This window comes from Letharia columbiana (assembly GCF_014066305.1).
Source record: "Letharia columbiana isolate WasteWater2 chromosome Unknown Sc0000007_s0, whole genome shotgun sequence".
NCBI lineage: Eukaryota > Fungi > Ascomycota > Lecanoromycetes > Lecanorales > Parmeliaceae > Letharia > Letharia columbiana.
The window spans coordinates 213,724-231,537 of record NW_023501043.1 but is presented as its reverse complement, the minus strand read 5'-3'; the positions used below and the strand labels follow the sequence as shown (position 1 = coordinate 231,537).

General features: G+C 50.6%; 8 protein-coding genes across 8 annotated transcripts; 1 reads left to right on the top strand and 7 right to left on the bottom strand.

Moving 5' to 3' along the window:
- Positions 1 to 735: 735 nt before the first annotated feature.
- On the bottom strand, positions 736 to 1,310 carry HO173_003115 (uncharacterized protein; the record flags this gene model as incomplete). The annotated part of the gene is made up of 2 exons (XM_037305043.1): positions 736 to 996; positions 1,095 to 1,310. 2 exons carry the CDS (start codon positions 1,308 to 1,310, stop codon positions 736 to 738), a joined length of 477 nt encoding a protein of 158 aa, XP_037167908.1.
- A 1,656-nt stretch (positions 1,311 to 2,966) lies between these two features.
- Positions 2,967 to 3,560, bottom strand: HO173_003114 (uncharacterized protein; the record flags this gene model as incomplete). Its single annotated transcript, XM_037305042.1, has 1 exon — positions 2,967 to 3,560. The coding sequence occupies one exon, from the start codon at positions 3,558 to 3,560 to the stop codon at positions 2,967 to 2,969; it is 594 nt and encodes a 197-aa protein (XP_037167907.1).
- A 650-nt stretch (positions 3,561 to 4,210) lies between these two features.
- On the bottom strand, positions 4,211 to 4,582 carry HO173_003113 (uncharacterized protein; the record flags this gene model as incomplete). Its single annotated transcript, XM_037305041.1, has 1 exon — positions 4,211 to 4,582. The coding sequence occupies one exon, from the start codon at positions 4,580 to 4,582 to the stop codon at positions 4,211 to 4,213; it is 372 nt and encodes a 123-aa protein (XP_037167906.1).
- A 1,113-nt stretch (positions 4,583 to 5,695) lies between these two features.
- On the bottom strand, positions 5,696 to 7,752 carry HO173_003112 (uncharacterized protein; the record flags this gene model as incomplete). The annotated part of the gene is made up of 3 exons (XM_037305040.1): positions 5,696 to 7,145; positions 7,206 to 7,338; positions 7,395 to 7,752. The coding sequence occupies 3 exons, from the start codon at positions 7,750 to 7,752 to the stop codon at positions 5,696 to 5,698; spliced, it is 1,941 nt and encodes a 646-aa protein (XP_037167905.1).
- Positions 7,753 to 8,365: 613 nt separating this feature from the next.
- Positions 8,366 to 10,271, bottom strand: HO173_003111 (uncharacterized protein; the record flags this gene model as incomplete). Its single annotated transcript, XM_037305039.1, has 5 exons — positions 8,366 to 8,405; positions 8,461 to 9,365; positions 9,414 to 9,671; positions 9,744 to 10,075; positions 10,130 to 10,271. The coding sequence occupies 5 exons, from the start codon at positions 10,269 to 10,271 to the stop codon at positions 8,366 to 8,368; spliced, it is 1,677 nt and encodes a 558-aa protein (XP_037167904.1).
- An 844-nt stretch (positions 10,272 to 11,115) lies between these two features.
- HO173_003110 (uncharacterized protein) lies at positions 11,116 to 11,733 on the top strand (the record flags this gene model as incomplete). Its single annotated transcript, XM_037305038.1, has 2 exons — positions 11,116 to 11,128; positions 11,183 to 11,733. 2 exons carry the CDS (start codon positions 11,116 to 11,118, stop codon positions 11,731 to 11,733), a joined length of 564 nt encoding a protein of 187 aa, XP_037167903.1.
- Positions 11,734 to 12,113: 380 nt separating this feature from the next.
- Positions 12,114 to 14,032, bottom strand: HO173_003109 (uncharacterized protein; the record flags this gene model as incomplete). Its single annotated transcript, XM_037305037.1, has 2 exons — positions 12,114 to 13,895; positions 13,955 to 14,032. The coding sequence occupies 2 exons, from the start codon at positions 14,030 to 14,032 to the stop codon at positions 12,114 to 12,116; spliced, it is 1,860 nt and encodes a 619-aa protein (XP_037167902.1).
- Positions 14,033 to 14,408: 376 nt separating this feature from the next.
- HO173_003108 (uncharacterized protein) lies at positions 14,409 to 17,473 on the bottom strand (the record flags this gene model as incomplete). Its single annotated transcript, XM_037305036.1, has 11 exons — positions 14,409 to 15,365; positions 15,414 to 15,575; positions 15,631 to 15,655; positions 15,712 to 15,729; positions 15,810 to 15,867; positions 15,941 to 16,046; positions 16,117 to 16,195; positions 16,350 to 16,441; positions 16,505 to 16,610; positions 16,779 to 17,286; positions 17,440 to 17,473. The coding sequence occupies 11 exons, from the start codon at positions 17,471 to 17,473 to the stop codon at positions 14,409 to 14,411; spliced, it is 2,145 nt and encodes a 714-aa protein (XP_037167901.1).
- Positions 17,474 to 17,814: the final 341 nt, after the last annotated feature.

The window sequence follows — 17,814 nt, the reverse complement described above, 5'->3', positions numbered from 1 at the left end:
AGTGATGAATGAATGTTGTTTAAACCTTCAATACTTTAAACTGTATGAGTGAATGTAGACTTGTGTTATTGTTATGCCATTTACTAGAATTTGCAAGAAGTGACACAAAGGACCCGGGAGGTCAGAAAAACAGAGTAAGTTCAAATCCGTTGCCAAGACCCAAGAAAGTTGATGCCTTGTTGCCTCGGCAGGTACGACCTGGCTGATTCAAGGGGCAAGCAGTCGCGAGACAACGTGAAAGATCTGATTCCCGTCCTTTCTGTGTGATTTGACAAGTCGCCGTTCAAAGGGTTGTCTTGCTTTCCGAAGGCTGCTAACTTAACGTGTACACCTTGTCTACTCGTCAGCCGAGAGCTACTCTCAATCACAACAAGCAGCCGCCTTACCTACCTGAAGTGATCCAAAACACAACGTAGAAACCTTCCCAAGCACCTTCCACATGCAACACATGGTAAGGCAAGCAGGTTCACGATGGACAGGCAGCTAGGGGTGGTACTTAGAGACGTCGTCCAGATGTATTGTATTCCCATCCTTGAAACCTACTCTACGAAATGAGCTCGAGGCCCACGCTTCCCTTCCGGCAGCTCTTCACGACGCTTCAGTGAACTAATCGCCCACCAATCCGTGCGATGAGAGTGCAGTGCGAAATCCTTTGCGAAAACAGCCATGGAATGTCGCCGCAGGAGAACAGTGCAACGCAAGGCCGCTCGTGGATTCTGACTCAATTTTGCGGCGTCAATTTTCCATGACGTCCATGTGTTCTGCCCGAGGGTAGCGTGCGTAATGCCGATTCGCAATTTGAGTGTTATCATCTTTACCGCAAAGCCTCAACGATCTTTCCAACTTATCAAAAATGTGTGTCAAAGCAATAGAAGGCTCCCTTACAACCTTCGCAAGGTCAGCTGCATGTGGTAGCCAGACCGCGCTACGATCCAACGCGCCAAGTAACTCCTCGATCTTGGCTAGGTCTTCCAAGGCCCATATGGGGCGACTGTCCTGATACTCGTGACCTATCAGGCCATCCGTTGCTACAGCTCTACCCAATCTCGACATGCGGGTCCTTGACCGGTTCGAAATTTCCGTTGTCCATGTACACCTGCGCCAGCCTGGAGCTCCTTCGCTGCGTCTCGGACTTCTGTTAATTCGGCCTTGAAAGTGGTCTTGTTGGAAGCGATCAGTCTGCTCGCCTTGTAAGCGGCAGCATCGAGTGCTTCATCTCTTCGCAAGAGCGCGATGATTGACCGTTCAGTACCAAATGCTATGGGGGGCTGAGCTACGACCATCGAATTGTGCATGCAAGATAACGCCATTTTGGAAGTGTTGCGAGTGTCGTCATCTTTCTGGAGCTACTTACAAATGACTGTAACACCATTCTCGTGACCTGAAGTCTCCCTAACCAACTTGGGGAGGTGGCAGTGTAGCTTTGTGCTAACGTCAAGATCAAGCCGCGAAAAGCTCTCTTCAACATTCGAGTGACGGGTTCAGTATTACAGACTAGACAGAGCTGGTTCAATAGGGGCTTTCCTCTATTGACGTCCTGCGATTTGAATAGATAGATGCAATTGTTAACTTGTTGAATTCAGAGTCTTATCAAGCCACAAGCTTGGGATACTATTAGAAACTTGTGATTCTTAGAAAAGTCACGCACATGGTTCAGCCCAATGCGGACATCGAAGTCCCAAGAATCAGTCGGTAAAGGCGGAGAAGGCGACAATGAGGGTAGGTAGGTGGATAGACCATCGTCGAGCAAACTTGATTCCCAAAAAAGCATCACTCCTAACAGAACTGATCGCTTCAATGTCGAGCCTCATGACCAGGTCTGCTGAAGTCTCAGCATGAATGCTGCCTCTTGAAAAGGATTGTGGAGTGGAGAGGTTTGGATCATCTGGGCTCCGAGTATCTGTGCTGATGCCAGCATCGGCGCCATCGCATCTCTCAGTATTGCCAAAATCTGCGTAGCTCGAGTTAGAGTCGACTTGCATGTTACTGATGACGCTTCCTTCAGACATCGATTGTGAATAGCTAGAGCCTTACTCCTCGGCCTTCATCCAGAATAAAGCAGTACCGATAGAACACGGCATGTGCCAAGCCTGTTCAGATACTACAAGCAAGAGATATATTCTAGCCATATGACACCCCCTAAATCCACAGCTGAGGAAGGCAACTAGGTTTTAGTGGACCTGATGCTGGCAAAAGAGGCTTGATCCGTTGCTTAAGGACTCACGGGACCAGCTTGCACTCGAAAGGGCACAGTACCATAGCTTCGACTCTGTATTACCATTATTCGGCCACTATCCATTCTGCATCCTGAGCCACGCCACGGCCGGACCGAGATACGTCCGGATCAAGGTATTCCACGCGGTTCGTACAAAATTGAATACAAGAAATAATGGCCGAGAGCCATCAATGTCCGGGTTGGAACCACTCCTTTCGACGGTGGATGCGACATTATGAATGGTGTTCCGCTGGCGAGCAGTTGGCCTCGTTCCTCCGACCGCACGCCTGAAGGTAATCATTGATGATGGGATTTCAACTACAAAAGGACAAACTTCACCAGCAATGCATCGCTAACACCTGACGGATGTGGCATTTTCCATTCACGATCCTGAACGGAGAGTACTGATGCCATGATCCAATAGTATATATAGGTGAGCCCGGTCAAGCTATGCCTACTTCGAAGTTTGAAATAATTATCAAGGCTGCGGAAGAGGTGCAGCGAGCCCTACCTTTGAGATTGGGTTTGGAGAGGACTGTGGCAAAGGATCAACAGATGGAATGTTGAAAGAGGATGCATGGTAAGTTCCAAGATCGCGCCTATCTGTCATACCTTATCGCCAAGTTACATAAAACCTCCTCTTCATGGCTCTGAGTCCATGCTCACGGCGTTCTAAAAAATTACCTCTATCATGTCTCCCTCCTGTCCCCGCCTTGGTCCAGCCAAAGCGATCCTATCTCCATACATCCCATTACTGCTTCGCCGTCACCCACCACTCATCATCTTTCGCCCCCGCCTGCTTCAGCTCTACTCCCTCGGTCTGAATCTGCTTGCGCAGGACCCGCTCCTGGCGGTACATCCTGTAGAACCTCCGTACGAGGAAAAACATCGCCAGTAGCAGCGCGAGATTCGTGACCCCGGAGATGATCGCCAGCACTCCTGACGCTGACACAGGCTTCTTCGCATCTGGTACCGCTGACATACTAGATGCGTGTGTTGGTCCTGCTCGTGTGGGGGTAATGGTCACGGTACTATTCGTAACGCTTGTTGTCAATGATGTGGTCGGAACCGCCGTGGTGAAAGTCTCAGTGTCGGTGACGTAGTAGGTTGTGTTCACAGTGACATCGATGGTAGTGGTGATCAGGCTGGTGCTGATGCTGATGCTCGTGATTGTAACGGTAGCAGGAGGTGGAGGTGGACTCGGACTCGGACTTGGCTCTGTCGATTTCGCGGCAGCCGGTAATATGAATCCAGGCACGATTCGGTCGGATCGCGCGTCCAGTGGGTTAGCAGCGAGGTGTCCTACTTGATATGAGGAGTTTGTGGGTGTGTATGAGATAAGCATAGCTTCGAGAAAGGAGCGAAGGGAAAACTTCATCTCCAAATTTTTTTGCTCAGGGTTACCCGTATGTCGTGGAGATTTGCGACGACGATAACGAAGAATTTTTGAAGAACGAGAAATTTAAGACGTGAGACATCATGTCTCTGCGGAGGCGATACCAAAGTGTGCACTGAACGAAGCGTTTGGAGATACGCGGTATGGGCGGGATTTGAGCAATGTGATTGGCTGTTTCATCGTAGGGCAGGGGTGAGAATCGACTGGACCGCAGAAGCCGACCGTGCGATTCATGTTTCGTAACAAGACTCGATAATCGCAATTGTTCACTGACGGGCTCACGACACCTATTCTCGTGTGTAAGTGTAGTAGTTATGTTGTATCATCGATCGGAACATTCGAATTAGACTGTGGTACTAAAGTATCCCAGCCCCCACAGGTGCTTACTTTAAGAGTCTTTAAATGCCAAGCAAGACTCTTTTGATTGGGCAGGATTGGAGAACGCCTATCGCGACTTGCTGCTCAGTCATATGAAGGAGTCTTTCCATCGAACAGGTCAACCTTGAGCGAGCAAATGAATATTGGAACGAGGAGGCTGGCGACTTGTGGATCAGGCACCAGAGGGGGCGGACGTTGCTGACCAACGACTCTTCCGGCGCCTACTCGCCGTTAAGCGCGGAATCGATGGAGTCCATCCCCAACCCCATGATATTGCCTGCCACAATTCGCGTTACTGCACCAGGCTTCAGGTACATCACCAAGGTCCCATGGTTCATCTGCTGCGCAACAGAAGATTCTCCGTCCCGGAACCGACCGACAGATGAACATTTTTGGACAAGCAGTACCTGTACTCGATGTCGTCCGTCAGCCCGCCGTCTCCGGCCCGAGATCTGTCTCAGGAGAGCAGGCCTGACAAGGTTCATGCGCACAGCAACAGCCGCAAAGGCAGAGAGGATGTCAGAAACACGCCCGCTGCGGTTCTCGGCTGTGGCTCTCACACCAAGATTTGAAAGGCTGCCTTGCTGCTCCATCCCTCACACTCCGGCAGTCTGACGTTACGGGCAGTACGCCATACTGCGCTAGGATGGCGGAACATTTGCTCCGCTTCCGGCTTCCACCCTCACCATTGCCATCCCCAATTTTCACTGACAGTGGCCTTCACATGGTGAGCCATCCTCAGGGAAGTGGCCGCATGGCTCAGCCCTGAACCGAATCCCCAAGGTCTGATAACGCTAAATCTACTTACATGGCGTTCCCCAACCGCTCCATTTCCGAGCTACGACGGTCAGTGACTCTCAAGCACAAAGACGTTGACGAACAGCGCTCGTCGAGTTTTCGAAACCTATCCCCTTCTTATCAAGCCACTGCGTCAAATGGAACTTCAGTCTTTAGATCGGCCTTCTCAGTATATCCCGTCAGAGATCCCTGACCCCCTCCGACCCTTTCGCTTCCACAAGCGTCGAAGACGTTCCCATCGCCAAGGACACCGTCTAGATGACCCTCTCGTATTGGAACCGAAGGGTTTACATCAATGATTCGAGCGAGGCCCACACATAAGCTTGAAAGCTCCAGCATCGTTTCATGCAGGCCAGAACAAGTTCGATAGAGAGAAGGCGGATGCCTCTATCTATGTTCTCCGCCCTCACTGAGCGCTGAAGACATCATCACCGCTTTCATCCGTGCGTTCACCTCGCGTTCCAATCTCGACACTCTTGGGCGTCGGCATGGTGAATTGCAACTTACCCCTTCCTTATCCCTGGACAAACGAACGAGAAGGTGATCCGGTAGGAAAGAAACATCCAACTTCGGTGCCGTAGGCGTCGACGGAATCTGCGATGGGCCGCTCGTGTAGTATTATAATCAAAGTCCATGAATACAAAAGTATCGCTTTTTGATGACGACGCCAAGTCGTAAATAGTTGTCTTTATTCCCAAATCTTATTGATGTCTAAGAAGCTCGATTGTCGACGCTTCGCCATCGCTAGTAATCGAGACAAGGTCAAGCAAAGACCGGCTCTAATGGTGGCCGACCCCTTTTCGCACCATTCACGGGATCTGAGACTCCAACCTTGGGTCTGGAGTGGGACAGCGTCTGCCTAATCCTGACTTCTAAGGGTATCTACGTGCGTGCAATGATGAGTCAACTCATGAACTTATTTCCTCCAAGGCTCTCTCTGTTCTGGCAACAGCATTTCTCGCCACCCTTCTTGCTTCCCTACTAAGCTCATCAGCCTCTCCCATACCACCCTCACGAACAGTCTCCCGAGCGACCTCTTCCACGTGCCTCAGGACTCTCCTTCCATCTTCTCTGATCTGCGCCTCCCACGTACTCCTAGCATTTTCCCATCTCGTTTGCAATCTTCGCAATGACCAGACTAGACCAACGGCTGCGATAGCACCTGCTTCGTACGGAGATGTCGTAGAGATTGAGAAGTAGAGAAGCGCGGAAAGGGAGGAGGTGAGGGCATTGGTGGATATGGTCTGGAGTAGAAGGGACTGTGAAAGCGATTGAAGAGGAGGAACGGTGAATTGGGAAAGAGCAGAACGAGCGCGGTAGATGTTTTGCAACCATGGGTGTTGGAAGACTTGGTCCTCGACAACCTCGTAGTTCGGAACCCTTTCGACAAGATCAGACACTCGAGGTGCGGGGGGATGGCCGCCGAGCGTCTGCTCGTCATCCGGGTCGAGCACTGCCGTTGGCCTGAGCTTAAGCGGCCCAAGTAGTCCTGACTGGTGGATGCGGCCAGATATCCAAATCATCTCCTTTTCCGCCTCTACCAGCCAGGCCTTGTGGAGGATGTCTGAGGCTATATATTCTACATCGTCAACGCGCCAGAAGAGTTTCCACCACTTGATCCGTCTCCAGCTTTTGCTGTGAAACGCGCTGTTAAGACGATCACGTAGTTCAGTGTGGGCGTTTTCTGCCCAGATGGAGATACCTTGCTCGATGATGTTCTTCGTGGCAACAGATATAGTCGAAGCCTTCTGTCGCTGGGCGCTTGACTCATCTTCTTGAGCGATTGCTTTTTTGGTATTATTGCATATATTCTGAAGAAGTCCACGTATTGCCGGCTTGATGCCGCCATTCGGTGACTCGGTGCCATCCAACATCCATGCCGTCATACCGGGCATTCCGGCATCAAACCACAAATGCTCGTACTCAACCGACCGCTGTAGCGATTGCCGAAAGATTTCAATGGCTGCTTCTCCGAGCGCCAGGTTGATTGGGGAGACGGATTGGGCGTTTTGGCTCTGTTGCTGTAAAGTACTCCAGGACCAGTCAATGATAACATTGAAAATGCTCCTGTCATGCAAGTTGATTTTTGGTATACTGCCCAGGTCTTGCAATCCTTCCTGGTATATGACCGTTTTGTGTACTGGAAATGTTACCGTAGAAAGCCTGCCACTGGCTGAGCTTTGAGATTCTAACCCGGGCACCAGCAGATTCGCTGCTCCTGCTTCTCCATATGATTTATCCGCAGCCGAGCTAGCCTGGACAAGTATTTCGAGATTGTGGATGTGTAATGTTGTAGAAGGGATGAATAGTGTCTTCACGAGCGGATGTCGGTCGTCCACATCGGCCTGTTCCCCGTAGCTATAGCCATAGTAAGCAGGGCGGTGATGGTTATTCTGGTTTAAAGGACTGAGAACTTACCGCAGAAGTATAGCTCTTTCATCGTTGTCGTCTGCCGTGAGCTGCTTCTCCCACCGTTGCTCCGATGCTAAAGGATCCGCCAGCAGGGCTCTCGCCAGCCTTCGAGGTCCATTGTGCCCGTTCAGACCCAGCACTGCTCTAGCATCAGCGACTCAGATCAATCATTGCTGCCATTAGAACAAGACTTACCAGCGACGCGCGTGACAGCATTCTCGGACTCGAGGCCTCTCAAAGCCAGGCGCAATTGGCTAATATTGATGTAGACTGCCGCTTCGGTCTCGAGAGCCTTCAACGACTCATGCAGATGCAAGAATCTAGGGGGTATATCCCGTCTGACGTTGACTGCTGTTATGGAGGCAGTCGTTGAAGCTGTCCTTAATTGCAGAGTCGTCCCACGCGCCTTGCGGTTTCCCTGGGGTTTTAACCTTGCAGCACCACTGCAAAGAGCACGAGCCTGCTTGTAGCGGCATGATCGACATATGAAAGGCCATGAGGAGAGGGATAGCGAATAGACTGCCTTGCCAATCAATGGCAATTTGGGAGGCATCTAAAGTTGACATCTGGAAAAGCGCGTGTGGTCTTCCATAAATTCGGCTTTTGTTCGGTCATATTAAACGCTTAGCGGGCTTTGCATCAATATGCCCCCATTACCTCATGAAAAGGGAAGTGAGAGATCAATCTCCTGCTGTGTGCGTTTACTGAGGAAAACTTCTCGCTATCACGTAGCTTTGTGCATTGAAGCTGGTCTGTAGGCGCTTCTGTTGCCGGGACGGTTGAGGAAACAGTACACCTGCGGATCAAGACGCAAGACTTTTGTGTTGGGGAGAGGTCGTGCCCTTCTGTCGACTACTCTCGACCTGAAAAAAATGCAACACTTATGGACTTTGTTAACGAAGTATCATAGTGCTCGTGATCCAGCTATCTACAAAATGAATCATGAAAGAAATGTCCATTGCTCAAGCCCCGTCCTGAGCCCGTTACGATGCCACCTCAGACCGTTTTACTACGCAGCGTTTTATGTAGACCATCATCAATACACAAGCCGTGCCGTGCTAGATGAGCAGGAGATGTTTAGAGAAGGGAGGTGCCAAGACTTTTTGTGACCGCACGGTGGCAAGCGGAGGGATGGAAGCGGTAGCTTCGCTTTGTGGCAAGAGGACCTATGAGCCGAGGCGCCTGCCCCTTCCCGCACCAGAGGAACTGGATACCATGATCAGTAATCGTGGTAGCGAAGTAACAGTTTGAAATGACTTACACGCTGATCCTTCTGGCAACCTGTGCCAAGCCTGTATCATTATCCGCTTCATTGTTCGCTCGTTGCAAGGCCTGCTTTCGGTCTTCAATACTCTTTTTCGAGACCTCATCATGACTAGGAGGTAGTCTCTCGTTCTGCAGATCCACCTTTCTCGCGTCTTCAAAGTTGTGGATGGCTTGCTTAATTCCCTCGGCACCCAGCATCAGTGTACCAGCAGGCAGCTTGCCGCCAGAAGCTGTCTTAAGCTCGGTAACCCTCTCGGACTCTTCACGAAGTACCTGGAACACACGAGAGAGGCGACCGATGGCGAGGATCTTGTTCTTGATTGCTCTTCGTTTGGCATCAGCGGTTTCGGTATCTCTCTCAATAGGCGGCGACGCCGGTGCGGAGACAGTAGATGGGGTAACATCCTCTTCCAGCTCCTCTTTCGAGCACGTGTTCAAGATCGCCATCAGCATATCTGTAATCTTTTCGCCAACGAAGGGTAGGGACCAGGTGAAAACATCCATGAAGTTTGGAAGCCAGTAGGGATGTGGTGTGCAGTTGAATTGTCGGATGTTCATCACGTTGTTCTCGTACTTCAAAACCGCGGCTTTGTTGTTGTATACGTCGAGATAGTTGGGTGCGCTGAAGATGGTCATGACACTTGGGAAGCCTGTCGTCCTAGTCTTTCTGTACATCCGATAGCCAGCGTCTTGAGCCTCATGGGCGCGGATGACAGACAGGAGGTTGTTCTTCTCCAAGAAGGCGCACGCAGCAGGGTATGAAAAGAAATAGGAGCACCCTCGGACATGGTTGTGGAGGAAAAATTCCCCAGTCTTCTCCTGGCCAAATTCTTCAAGTGGATCTGCCCAGAGAATGTCACACATCAGGCCATGGGTAGGAGGCTCGCGGAATCGATCAATCTAAATCTATCAGCGACTGCGCATCTCAAAAATGCTGGCGCAACTTACCCCTTTGAGGTCATCCAAGGTATGTAATTCTGGGCTCAACCCTCCATGTATACACAGAAATTGCTTGTTCATGATCGCGGCAAGGGGTAACGCGCAGAAAGAATCCATGCACGCTTCGTAGATCCTCTCGGAGTACTTGTGCTTGCACTCAAGCTTGAATGTGAAATAGTCCGTCAAATGCCTGCACTCGTGATTCCCACGGAGCAGCCATAGAGTATTTGGGTACCATATCTTGAGCGACCATAGGTACAAGACGCACTGTTGAACGTGTCAGCCTGAGTGCTCTTGAATTGGGTAGCAGCGCTACTGAACAGAAATGGCAGCACTTACTTCAATACTGAAATATCCTCTGTCCACGTAGTCTCCCAGGAACAGATATCGAGTCTCTGCTGGATCGCCCCCGACTTCGAAGAGTTTCATTAGATCAAAATATTGTCCATGGACATCACCGCAGACCGTGATTGGCGCATCCATCTCCAGCAGATTAGGCTCGCTCTTCAGCACCTCTGTCCCCATTTGTATGATCCATAGCGCTTGGTCTTCGGTCAATCGACCCTCGCGATAAAAGTGCTGTTTGAGAAATTGAAGGTTGGGCTTGTTGCGATCATGTGGAGAACGGAATTGCTCTTCTGTGGGTGGCTTGAAAGCGGGGGCTTGGACATCTGGATTACGACGTTAGTAACGGCAGCTGATTTCCCGGTGTGATTTCAGCATACCTTTACAGACCCGCTCTTGTGTGCTGACCTGTTGGCCATCTTCCATGGTATGCAGTGTGAAATCTATCTCTGGTACGGGCTTCTTGTGTTCCATAGCGCGAGCGGCGACCTCGAAGTTATTCTTAGGTGTGTTTCCGTCCATCTTTTCGAGTTGAGCCAAGACTAAAGGCTGTGAATTATTGGATGGACTCGTCATGGGTAACGGCGGAGTCACTGAACGCCACTGCGAACGGTGCTTGACCGCTTGTTAATCAGGATAGCGACAGGTAACAAAGACGATGACGGAAAAGGATTGATTTTTCTAAGGCCTTGCTGTCATACTCGTTTCCACACTGGATGGTATGTATTGCTAACAGGGGCACGTGTGGCTGGTGCTTTCGGTCGATGTACTGATGGCAAACCGGGGAATCTAAAGTACGAGCGCACGCGCTGTCAAAAGGTGGGGGATTGCCGGGGAAAGGGGGGAAATTGAAAAGGTCAAGCGCAGGCAGGGCGGATGTTGCACCTCTGCGTCAGAGTCTTTCAACGTGTCAAGGCAAAGATTTTGCCTGATTCCTTGGAGGATGAGGCTGAAAAGATAGAATGTTTGTGCAAGTGGGAAAGGGATTTTGCGAGCCTGCTTGTTCATGCCTCTGGCCTCGAAGGCAGCCGAGGGCGCTTAGACTCCGCCAAGCACCCGCGGGGCAGCTAGCGCACGCCCTACAAGGCAGTACCACTTAAGATGCCCCCGAGGGAACCCTCCTCATCGAGATCTAAAGTGCTTTAACGTTCGAGGCCTTGCCCATTCCGACGCCCACTACTTTATGCACACGACCTCGACAGGATTCTCATAGTGGAAGTTCGGAACGAGATAATGCATAATTGTAGAATAACGGGTTTCCCATTAAATCGTCCGATCTATCGGCTAGCCTTTATCCAGATCTCTGCTGCTATGTTCCACCATTGAGCGAGCATTGTGACATCCCCACATTACAAAAGTAGCAAACATGTACAGCAGCAGTAAGTTCGAATCTGGACCTTCACCAACCTATTCACCAACTGACACCGTCCCAGGATCCCACCCCATCCTCGCCCAGATCCCCCTAACAGTCTCCCCCTTCATCTCCCTCCCCACCGCCACCACCCTCCCCTACACCTACAAGCCTCTCCCCTCCACGCTCCCCCCCTCCTCAACCGCCGACCCCTCCGGCAGCGAGCGCGAAAAATACGTCGTCTCGCCCTCCGGGCACGCCGCGTCCCCCGAGGAGATCATCGCCTCCTGCCAGGCATTACAAGCGCACATCCACAAAGCGCAGGAGGACGCCGAGCAGACGATCCGAGAGTGGGAGAAGGGCTTGAAGGAGCAGGAGCTGGCCGAGAAGAGGAGGCTGGCGCCCGGATGGTTGGATAGGGAGGAGAAGATCTTGGAGCCGGAGAGGGGGAGCGTTGTTGCTGGGGCAGCGACGCTGGGTGGTGCGCAAGGTGGTGCGCAAGTGCGGAGTGCCAATCTTATGGATCGGCAGGATGAGCGGCCGCGGGACGAGGGTCGGGGTACGGCAGGTGCAGATCCTGCTGGGGACGAGCTGGATAGAGCATTCGGTGGCATGGGTCTTCGCAATGGTTGAAATCTTTGGAGTTAGAAGCAAGCACCGGCACTACAGAATCGTTATCCACCACCGAAAGCCAGAGCTGAGCATCATAAGCTCGAAATTTTGGAGTTTCACGAAGCGACGGGGCCGTGGTAGTGAAATCCCGGGGTAGAGGTATTGACGAGGCGAGGACAAGGGATAGGCAAGATCCCAATTTACAAGCTACGGAAGTCGTCCAATTTTTGGGTAGGACGGGGTCAAAAGTCAAGCTACATTCTCTAACACTAGAAAGCTATCTACACATGAGTATCCTGCTACGAATGCGCCATTCGAAGCGCCATATGCTGGGTATCTCTCTATCACGTCCAACCCATTCAAGGCAAATCCCATTCCTCACTTTTTGATCGCGGCATCCATCATCCCCAAATCGCATCCTTCCCTCTCCCTCCCCCTCTCACAGCCGGCGGCGTCATTAGCACGTAATCCCAACTCTCGACCCCATCAACAAAGAGCCTGAACCGCAACAGACCTTGCTCCCCACCCATCACCTCCTCCAGCTCCACAGCTCCAAACTTGCTGTTGCCGTCCGGCGCGTACTTGATACACACCTCGTCTACATCGTCCTCACCCGGCACTTCCCAATAGCTCCGCACGGGCAAGTAGAACATACTCAAAGGACTCGTGCTGAATTCATGCACCGTAGCACTTAGCGGCCATTTCCCGTCCTTTGGAGGTGGAAACGCGGTGGCTGCAAACTCGTGACGGTCGCCGCTGAGGACCACGACCCCAATGCCGTCGCCGCGGAGACCGACATCCCACATGGCTTCGAGGATGATTCGACGCTCATGGAGGTAGTTTGCCCATGTGTCTGCGGAGTTGAGACGCCAATTCCGTGTGAATGGGATGGATGAAATGACGAATTTCCATTTGACTCCCGCTGGTTCATCGCGTTTGAGAAAGGCTAGTAGCGAAGATAGCTGTGCAGCGCCGAGCATAGTTTTGTCAGGAGAGCGAGCGAGTGCTGGGTATTCGGGGGAGCGATGGCGGCGAGTGTCCATTAGAAAAAAGGACGCTGGCCCTTGGGTGAACTGGAAGTAAGAAGCGTTGGGAAGAACAGCAGGCGGGTTGAGAGACGCGTGATAAAGATTCCATGGGTCCGTTGCCGCTGGATAAGGATCAGCATTTTGCTTATCCCAATCGTTAGCGATCTCGTGGTCGTCAATCACGTGTAGCCATGGCAGGGAGTCGGAAACAGCAGGCCAGTCAGGAGAAGAGTAGACTTGGCGATACTCCCGACGATAGGTTTCTGAATCGGTACCGAACCGGTGAGGGACGTCGATGTAGATGAAGTCACCTAGAAAGAGCATGAACGATGCGTGCAGTTCCGGAATCCATTTGGCCAAGTGCTTCAAGCCAGGAATGTTGAGTGGGTGAGAAAACGGGTTGTAGGGAAATCGTGGCTTGATGCAGCTGGACGTTAGGAAGGTGAATGTCCCGCGACCGACAGTCATTTGGCCAACAGGAGCAGCAGTCTTAAGGAAGCCAGTATGGTTATTGGACACCGCATATTGGTAATTGGTCAAAGGTCGAAGCTTCTTGAGAGTGAAAGTAGTGGTAAAGTCCGTCTCCTCTGATAGCCGGTAAACCTGTCCTGCCGACTTCCACGCATCGTCCACTCCCGATCCTGGTGCTCCTCTGTAAGAGAAGTAGATAGGCACCTGAGCAACATCCGGCTCACGGACCAGAATCTTGGCGCTGGTATCAGATACGAAGCCAACTCTGGCGAAAGAAAGATCGTGACTCTGATAGAGCATCGGTCCGCGATATACCACATCCACCACGCCCAATACCAACAAGACGTTAATGCTTAGCGTGACCAGGCTGTATAGAGTGCTCTTGGGGCTGGGCAATCCCAGTAAAAGTGTTCGTACGACATGTAGGCCCTTCTCCAACCATTTCACGTGCGGGTCTTTGGTCTTGTAGACCTTCCCATTGATTTTGAGCTCAATCGTGGTCTCTGACTTGCTCTTCTTGCCTGCTCTATTCAATCGGACCGGCTGTAGCTCGCGTTTCTCATCCTCCACTATTCCCGTGCTCGCTCTAGCAGGACGTCTGTTAAGGATCGGGACAAACAGGAATGAGGTGAGGTAGATTAGTGATGCCGCGTAGATGATAGGAGGGAGCTGGTGTCCTGGTATCTGTAGATGGCACATTAGCTGGTGAAGAGGCAGCGGAAGCATGATCCAAGGGTAGCTACCCATCTAAAGAAGACGTATGCAAGAACACGAATGGTTGTTGAGCTGAGGGCAGCAGCGATCGCAGCGTAGAAAATCATTGTGTGAGAGGGTTGACGGTCCGAACCCCATGGCCGTCGAGAATTGTCACGATACCATGACGACTGTATTGTTGTGGTCGACCGTTAGTTGGGCAATAACGAGGTTGAAGAGAAGGCAGAGGGTTGGAAAGTATCAATGTTTGGTACAAAGGTCGTCATCTTGCATGCAAGCATCCCGGCCTCCCGCACCCTTTCAAGGCAAGCAAATCTTCCTCAATTAGATATTTCGATTAAAAACTACAACTGAATCACGGAAGTAGGACGATTGGTAGCCGACAGAAGAATTCATATCACAATTCTAATGATGCGTTTCAGGGGTATCAGCTCGAGCTGCCACCACCACGACCAAAAGCCTCTTCCCTACACACCCACACCGTTACTTCTTCTGTGCCTCCGTCCATACCTCGTGCAGCTTCTTCTGCCTCTCCCAGTCCTTCTGCAGCTTCTTTTTCCTGCTCTTCGAGATTTCCTCTCCCTCTTTATCCTTCGTTGGCAGCCCATCATCATCCCAGGCGCTGAATTCCAGTGATCGAAACATTTCCTTGTGACTCAAGCGGCCCTTCTCAACCTTTGCAGCTGCGTCTTTCTCCCGCTTCTCTTTGTCCTCCTGCTTCTTCCGCTCTCGCGCTTGCTCTTGCTCCTTCGTCGCTCGTAGCTCCCTAGTGACCAGCCTGATCAAGGCTGGCTTGTTGCCTTCGCGGTCTTCAAGATATACATCATTATCCCAAAGATCAACATTTCTAATTCTGTCGCACAGGCGGAGGACATCCTTGGAGAGATCCTTGGCGCTTTTGGTGGCGTCCAGAGCGTCTATGTCTTGATTGACATTCTTGAGGACTTCCGCAAAAGACGCACGAGTCCTTGTCTGTGCCTCTGATAATGTGTGAGAAGAAACTGGTATGGGAATTGGGGTCAAATCATCTTTGACCACCGCGTCTGCCTTCGCTTTTCTCCTGAGAGAGTCACGTCGATTCGAGAGACTGATGAGTATTGGCTTAGAACCTTCTGGTACGTCGATTCCTGACCAGCCAATGGTGGTAGCGGTCTCAGGAGTAGCGATTCCATTAAGCCCGAACATGTTTACCATTTCAGTCACCCAAAACGCGATACTCTTTGTCGTGGCCTGGGATACAGTCGACGGGTCCACAGTGTTATACGCTGTGATCAATCTGGAGATATTGTCCATTACCGTAGGCGTGTCGAAAGAATCGCAAAGTGCTTCGTAAGTCTCCTGCTTCTTTCTCTCAAGCTCGCCGTCAAGATCATGCTTGCTATCCTTGATACCGACATGATCAGGGTCTTCCAAAACGGCTTTACCATTGATGAAGAAGTTCTAAGCAAGGTCAGTCCGCGCAGAAACGGCCAAGGCGGAAAGGCCCACATTTAGCTTCTCTTCCCAAGAGGAGCCCTTGTCTTTCGACCCCTCGTTTATTTCGATACCATCGCTCCAGCTATGCATCAAAAACACAATTCGCAGCCCGCGAGGAGTCCAATCTCCGCTGTTGAGTGCTTGTCTTATGGTCGTGAAATTCTTGAGAGATTTCTAGATATTTTAGTCAGCTTTGGCCTTTGGAAAGATAGACTTTAGAATTACTCACGCTCATCTTAGCACCGCTGATCGATCTGACAGTATTTATCGGTCAGCTGTGAAAAGTTCAGCAGGGCACGGTTGAACTTACAAATGGCCGGTATGAAAGCTGGTGGAGAGTGCAGAGTTAGCGTTGCTGCTCCAATATAGAGGTCCATGGAAGACAGGAATCATGCGGCAACTACGTACAAGTATTGAACCCATTGTTGATGGCTTTTCTTGCCATGACAGAAGTATGCCTCGCTTTCTAAGTAATTATGGGGTCAGAATTCCTCTCCGGGTGTCAAATTTGGGTTGTGAAACCGGCCCTGATGACTCACGCGCGATCTCATTATCATGGTGTGGAAATGAGAGGTCAATTCCACCGGAATGGATATCGATCCGATCACCTAACTTATCGACCGCCATTGCAGAACACTCGATATGCTAAAAGGGTCTGTAATGAGCTTATGATGACGTGGTATCTGCCGAGAAGGATGGGCATGGAAGTACATACCCACCCCGGCCTGCCTTTTCCCCAAGGACTGTCCCAGCTCGGCTCACCAGGCTTGGACGCTTTCCACAAAGCGAAATCGCTACATTACATCGGAATCAGCATTTCTCCTCTTGGGCAAATCCTTGACTTTGAGGGTATGCTCGAGGAGCAAGACATAAGTGCCTATCCTTGAAAAGGTCTTTAAAATCGAGAAAGGGCAAAGGGAAAAGAAACAAATCAGAAACGGTCCTTACGCAGTCGATCGTTTTTCCGACGCTGCTTCTGTCAACGATCCCTCTCCCTCCGCTATGAGCTTGGCATCCTGTCGACTCCACGGCTCGAGTCGCTGAATGGTTCTGGAGTCAGTATATTTTTTCAAGATGAAGAATGAAAAGTTGCTCGAACTCACAGCGTAGGTATTTCCAGCAGCTTCGAAAGCTTCGATGTCGAAGTAGACGGAGCCTCCTAAAGAATATGCGAATCCATTCTGCTGGATTACCTGGACAAATTTCACACTAGTACATTTCGGGGTCAGCGTTTCTATTATCATTTTGATCCGAAGAACAGAAATCCAGATAGTAAATAGTGTAACAAAAGGTGCACATTACTCCTGCAACATGTCTCATGACTCAAAAAGCAGTCCTGTAGAGGGAGAAGAACTTCAACTTCGAAAAGTGCCTCACATTTGAGCAGCATAGTCGCTAACGCGAGTAATTATATCAGGAGCAAGACAGTTCAGATTTACCATGTCCTGTTCAAAGCGTTCTTCGAAATTTTTCGTTAACTCCAAAAATATGGCTTTTTCAGCGACGGAAGACCCGAACTTCTGATCAAGCCACGGCATGATGACGTCCTCAAGATCTGCGAGATTGTCCTCTGATAGGTCTCTCCCCTGCTCGAGACCACCTATTGCGGTTGATGCACCACGAGCGGTTTTGATGTGCATTTTGACTTTGGCTTCTCTGTCTCCTGGAAGGGTCCCTGGATCCAATGGATGCCCTGACAGCACGGCAGAGTAGTGCTTTGTTATCTCCGACTCAACATTTTCAGGAGATGTACTCTGAGATATTCTTGGTAGATTCTTGGTCAGATACGCCTCTAGGGCTGCAAGTCTGGTTCCAGTAACATCTGAAGTAGCCTCTAATCGTTCCTGTTTAAAAACTCGGAGCAGATGTTGTTGTCGAGCTCGTACTAGTAAGATTTTGGAGTCAGCTTTCCTCCTTCAGTACAGGCAGAGTAATGAGACAACCCGCAGAGGCATAATGTGATTTCTGCTCCCGAAACCAATCTTGCACTCCAGGCTGCGATATGAGGTAGGAAAAAGTTGCTACGAAATTTGCATACCTATGATCTTGTCGTCTACATCAGTGTAATTCATCTGAAGTATCACGTTGAATTTGAAATAGTCGCGTAATATTCTTCGAATAATATCTGTGGACATGTAATTTCTGGAGGTAGATAAGATACCTGTGAATGAGAAACAGAAGAATAGCAATTTACCTGGCGTGGCCTATATGAGCATCGGCATATCTGATTCGATCAGAATAAAATCCTCTATGTAGACTAGTACAACACTCACGTTGTTGGCCCACAGTTGTACCACAAGACCTTTTTTGTCTTCCAGTCAATGGGAACAAAAGGAACCTTGGATCTGGTAAGGCTATTGTAGACAACTAATCTAGGTAGATCAGCATCAGGCGCCGTGGGCTGCTGCCAAGG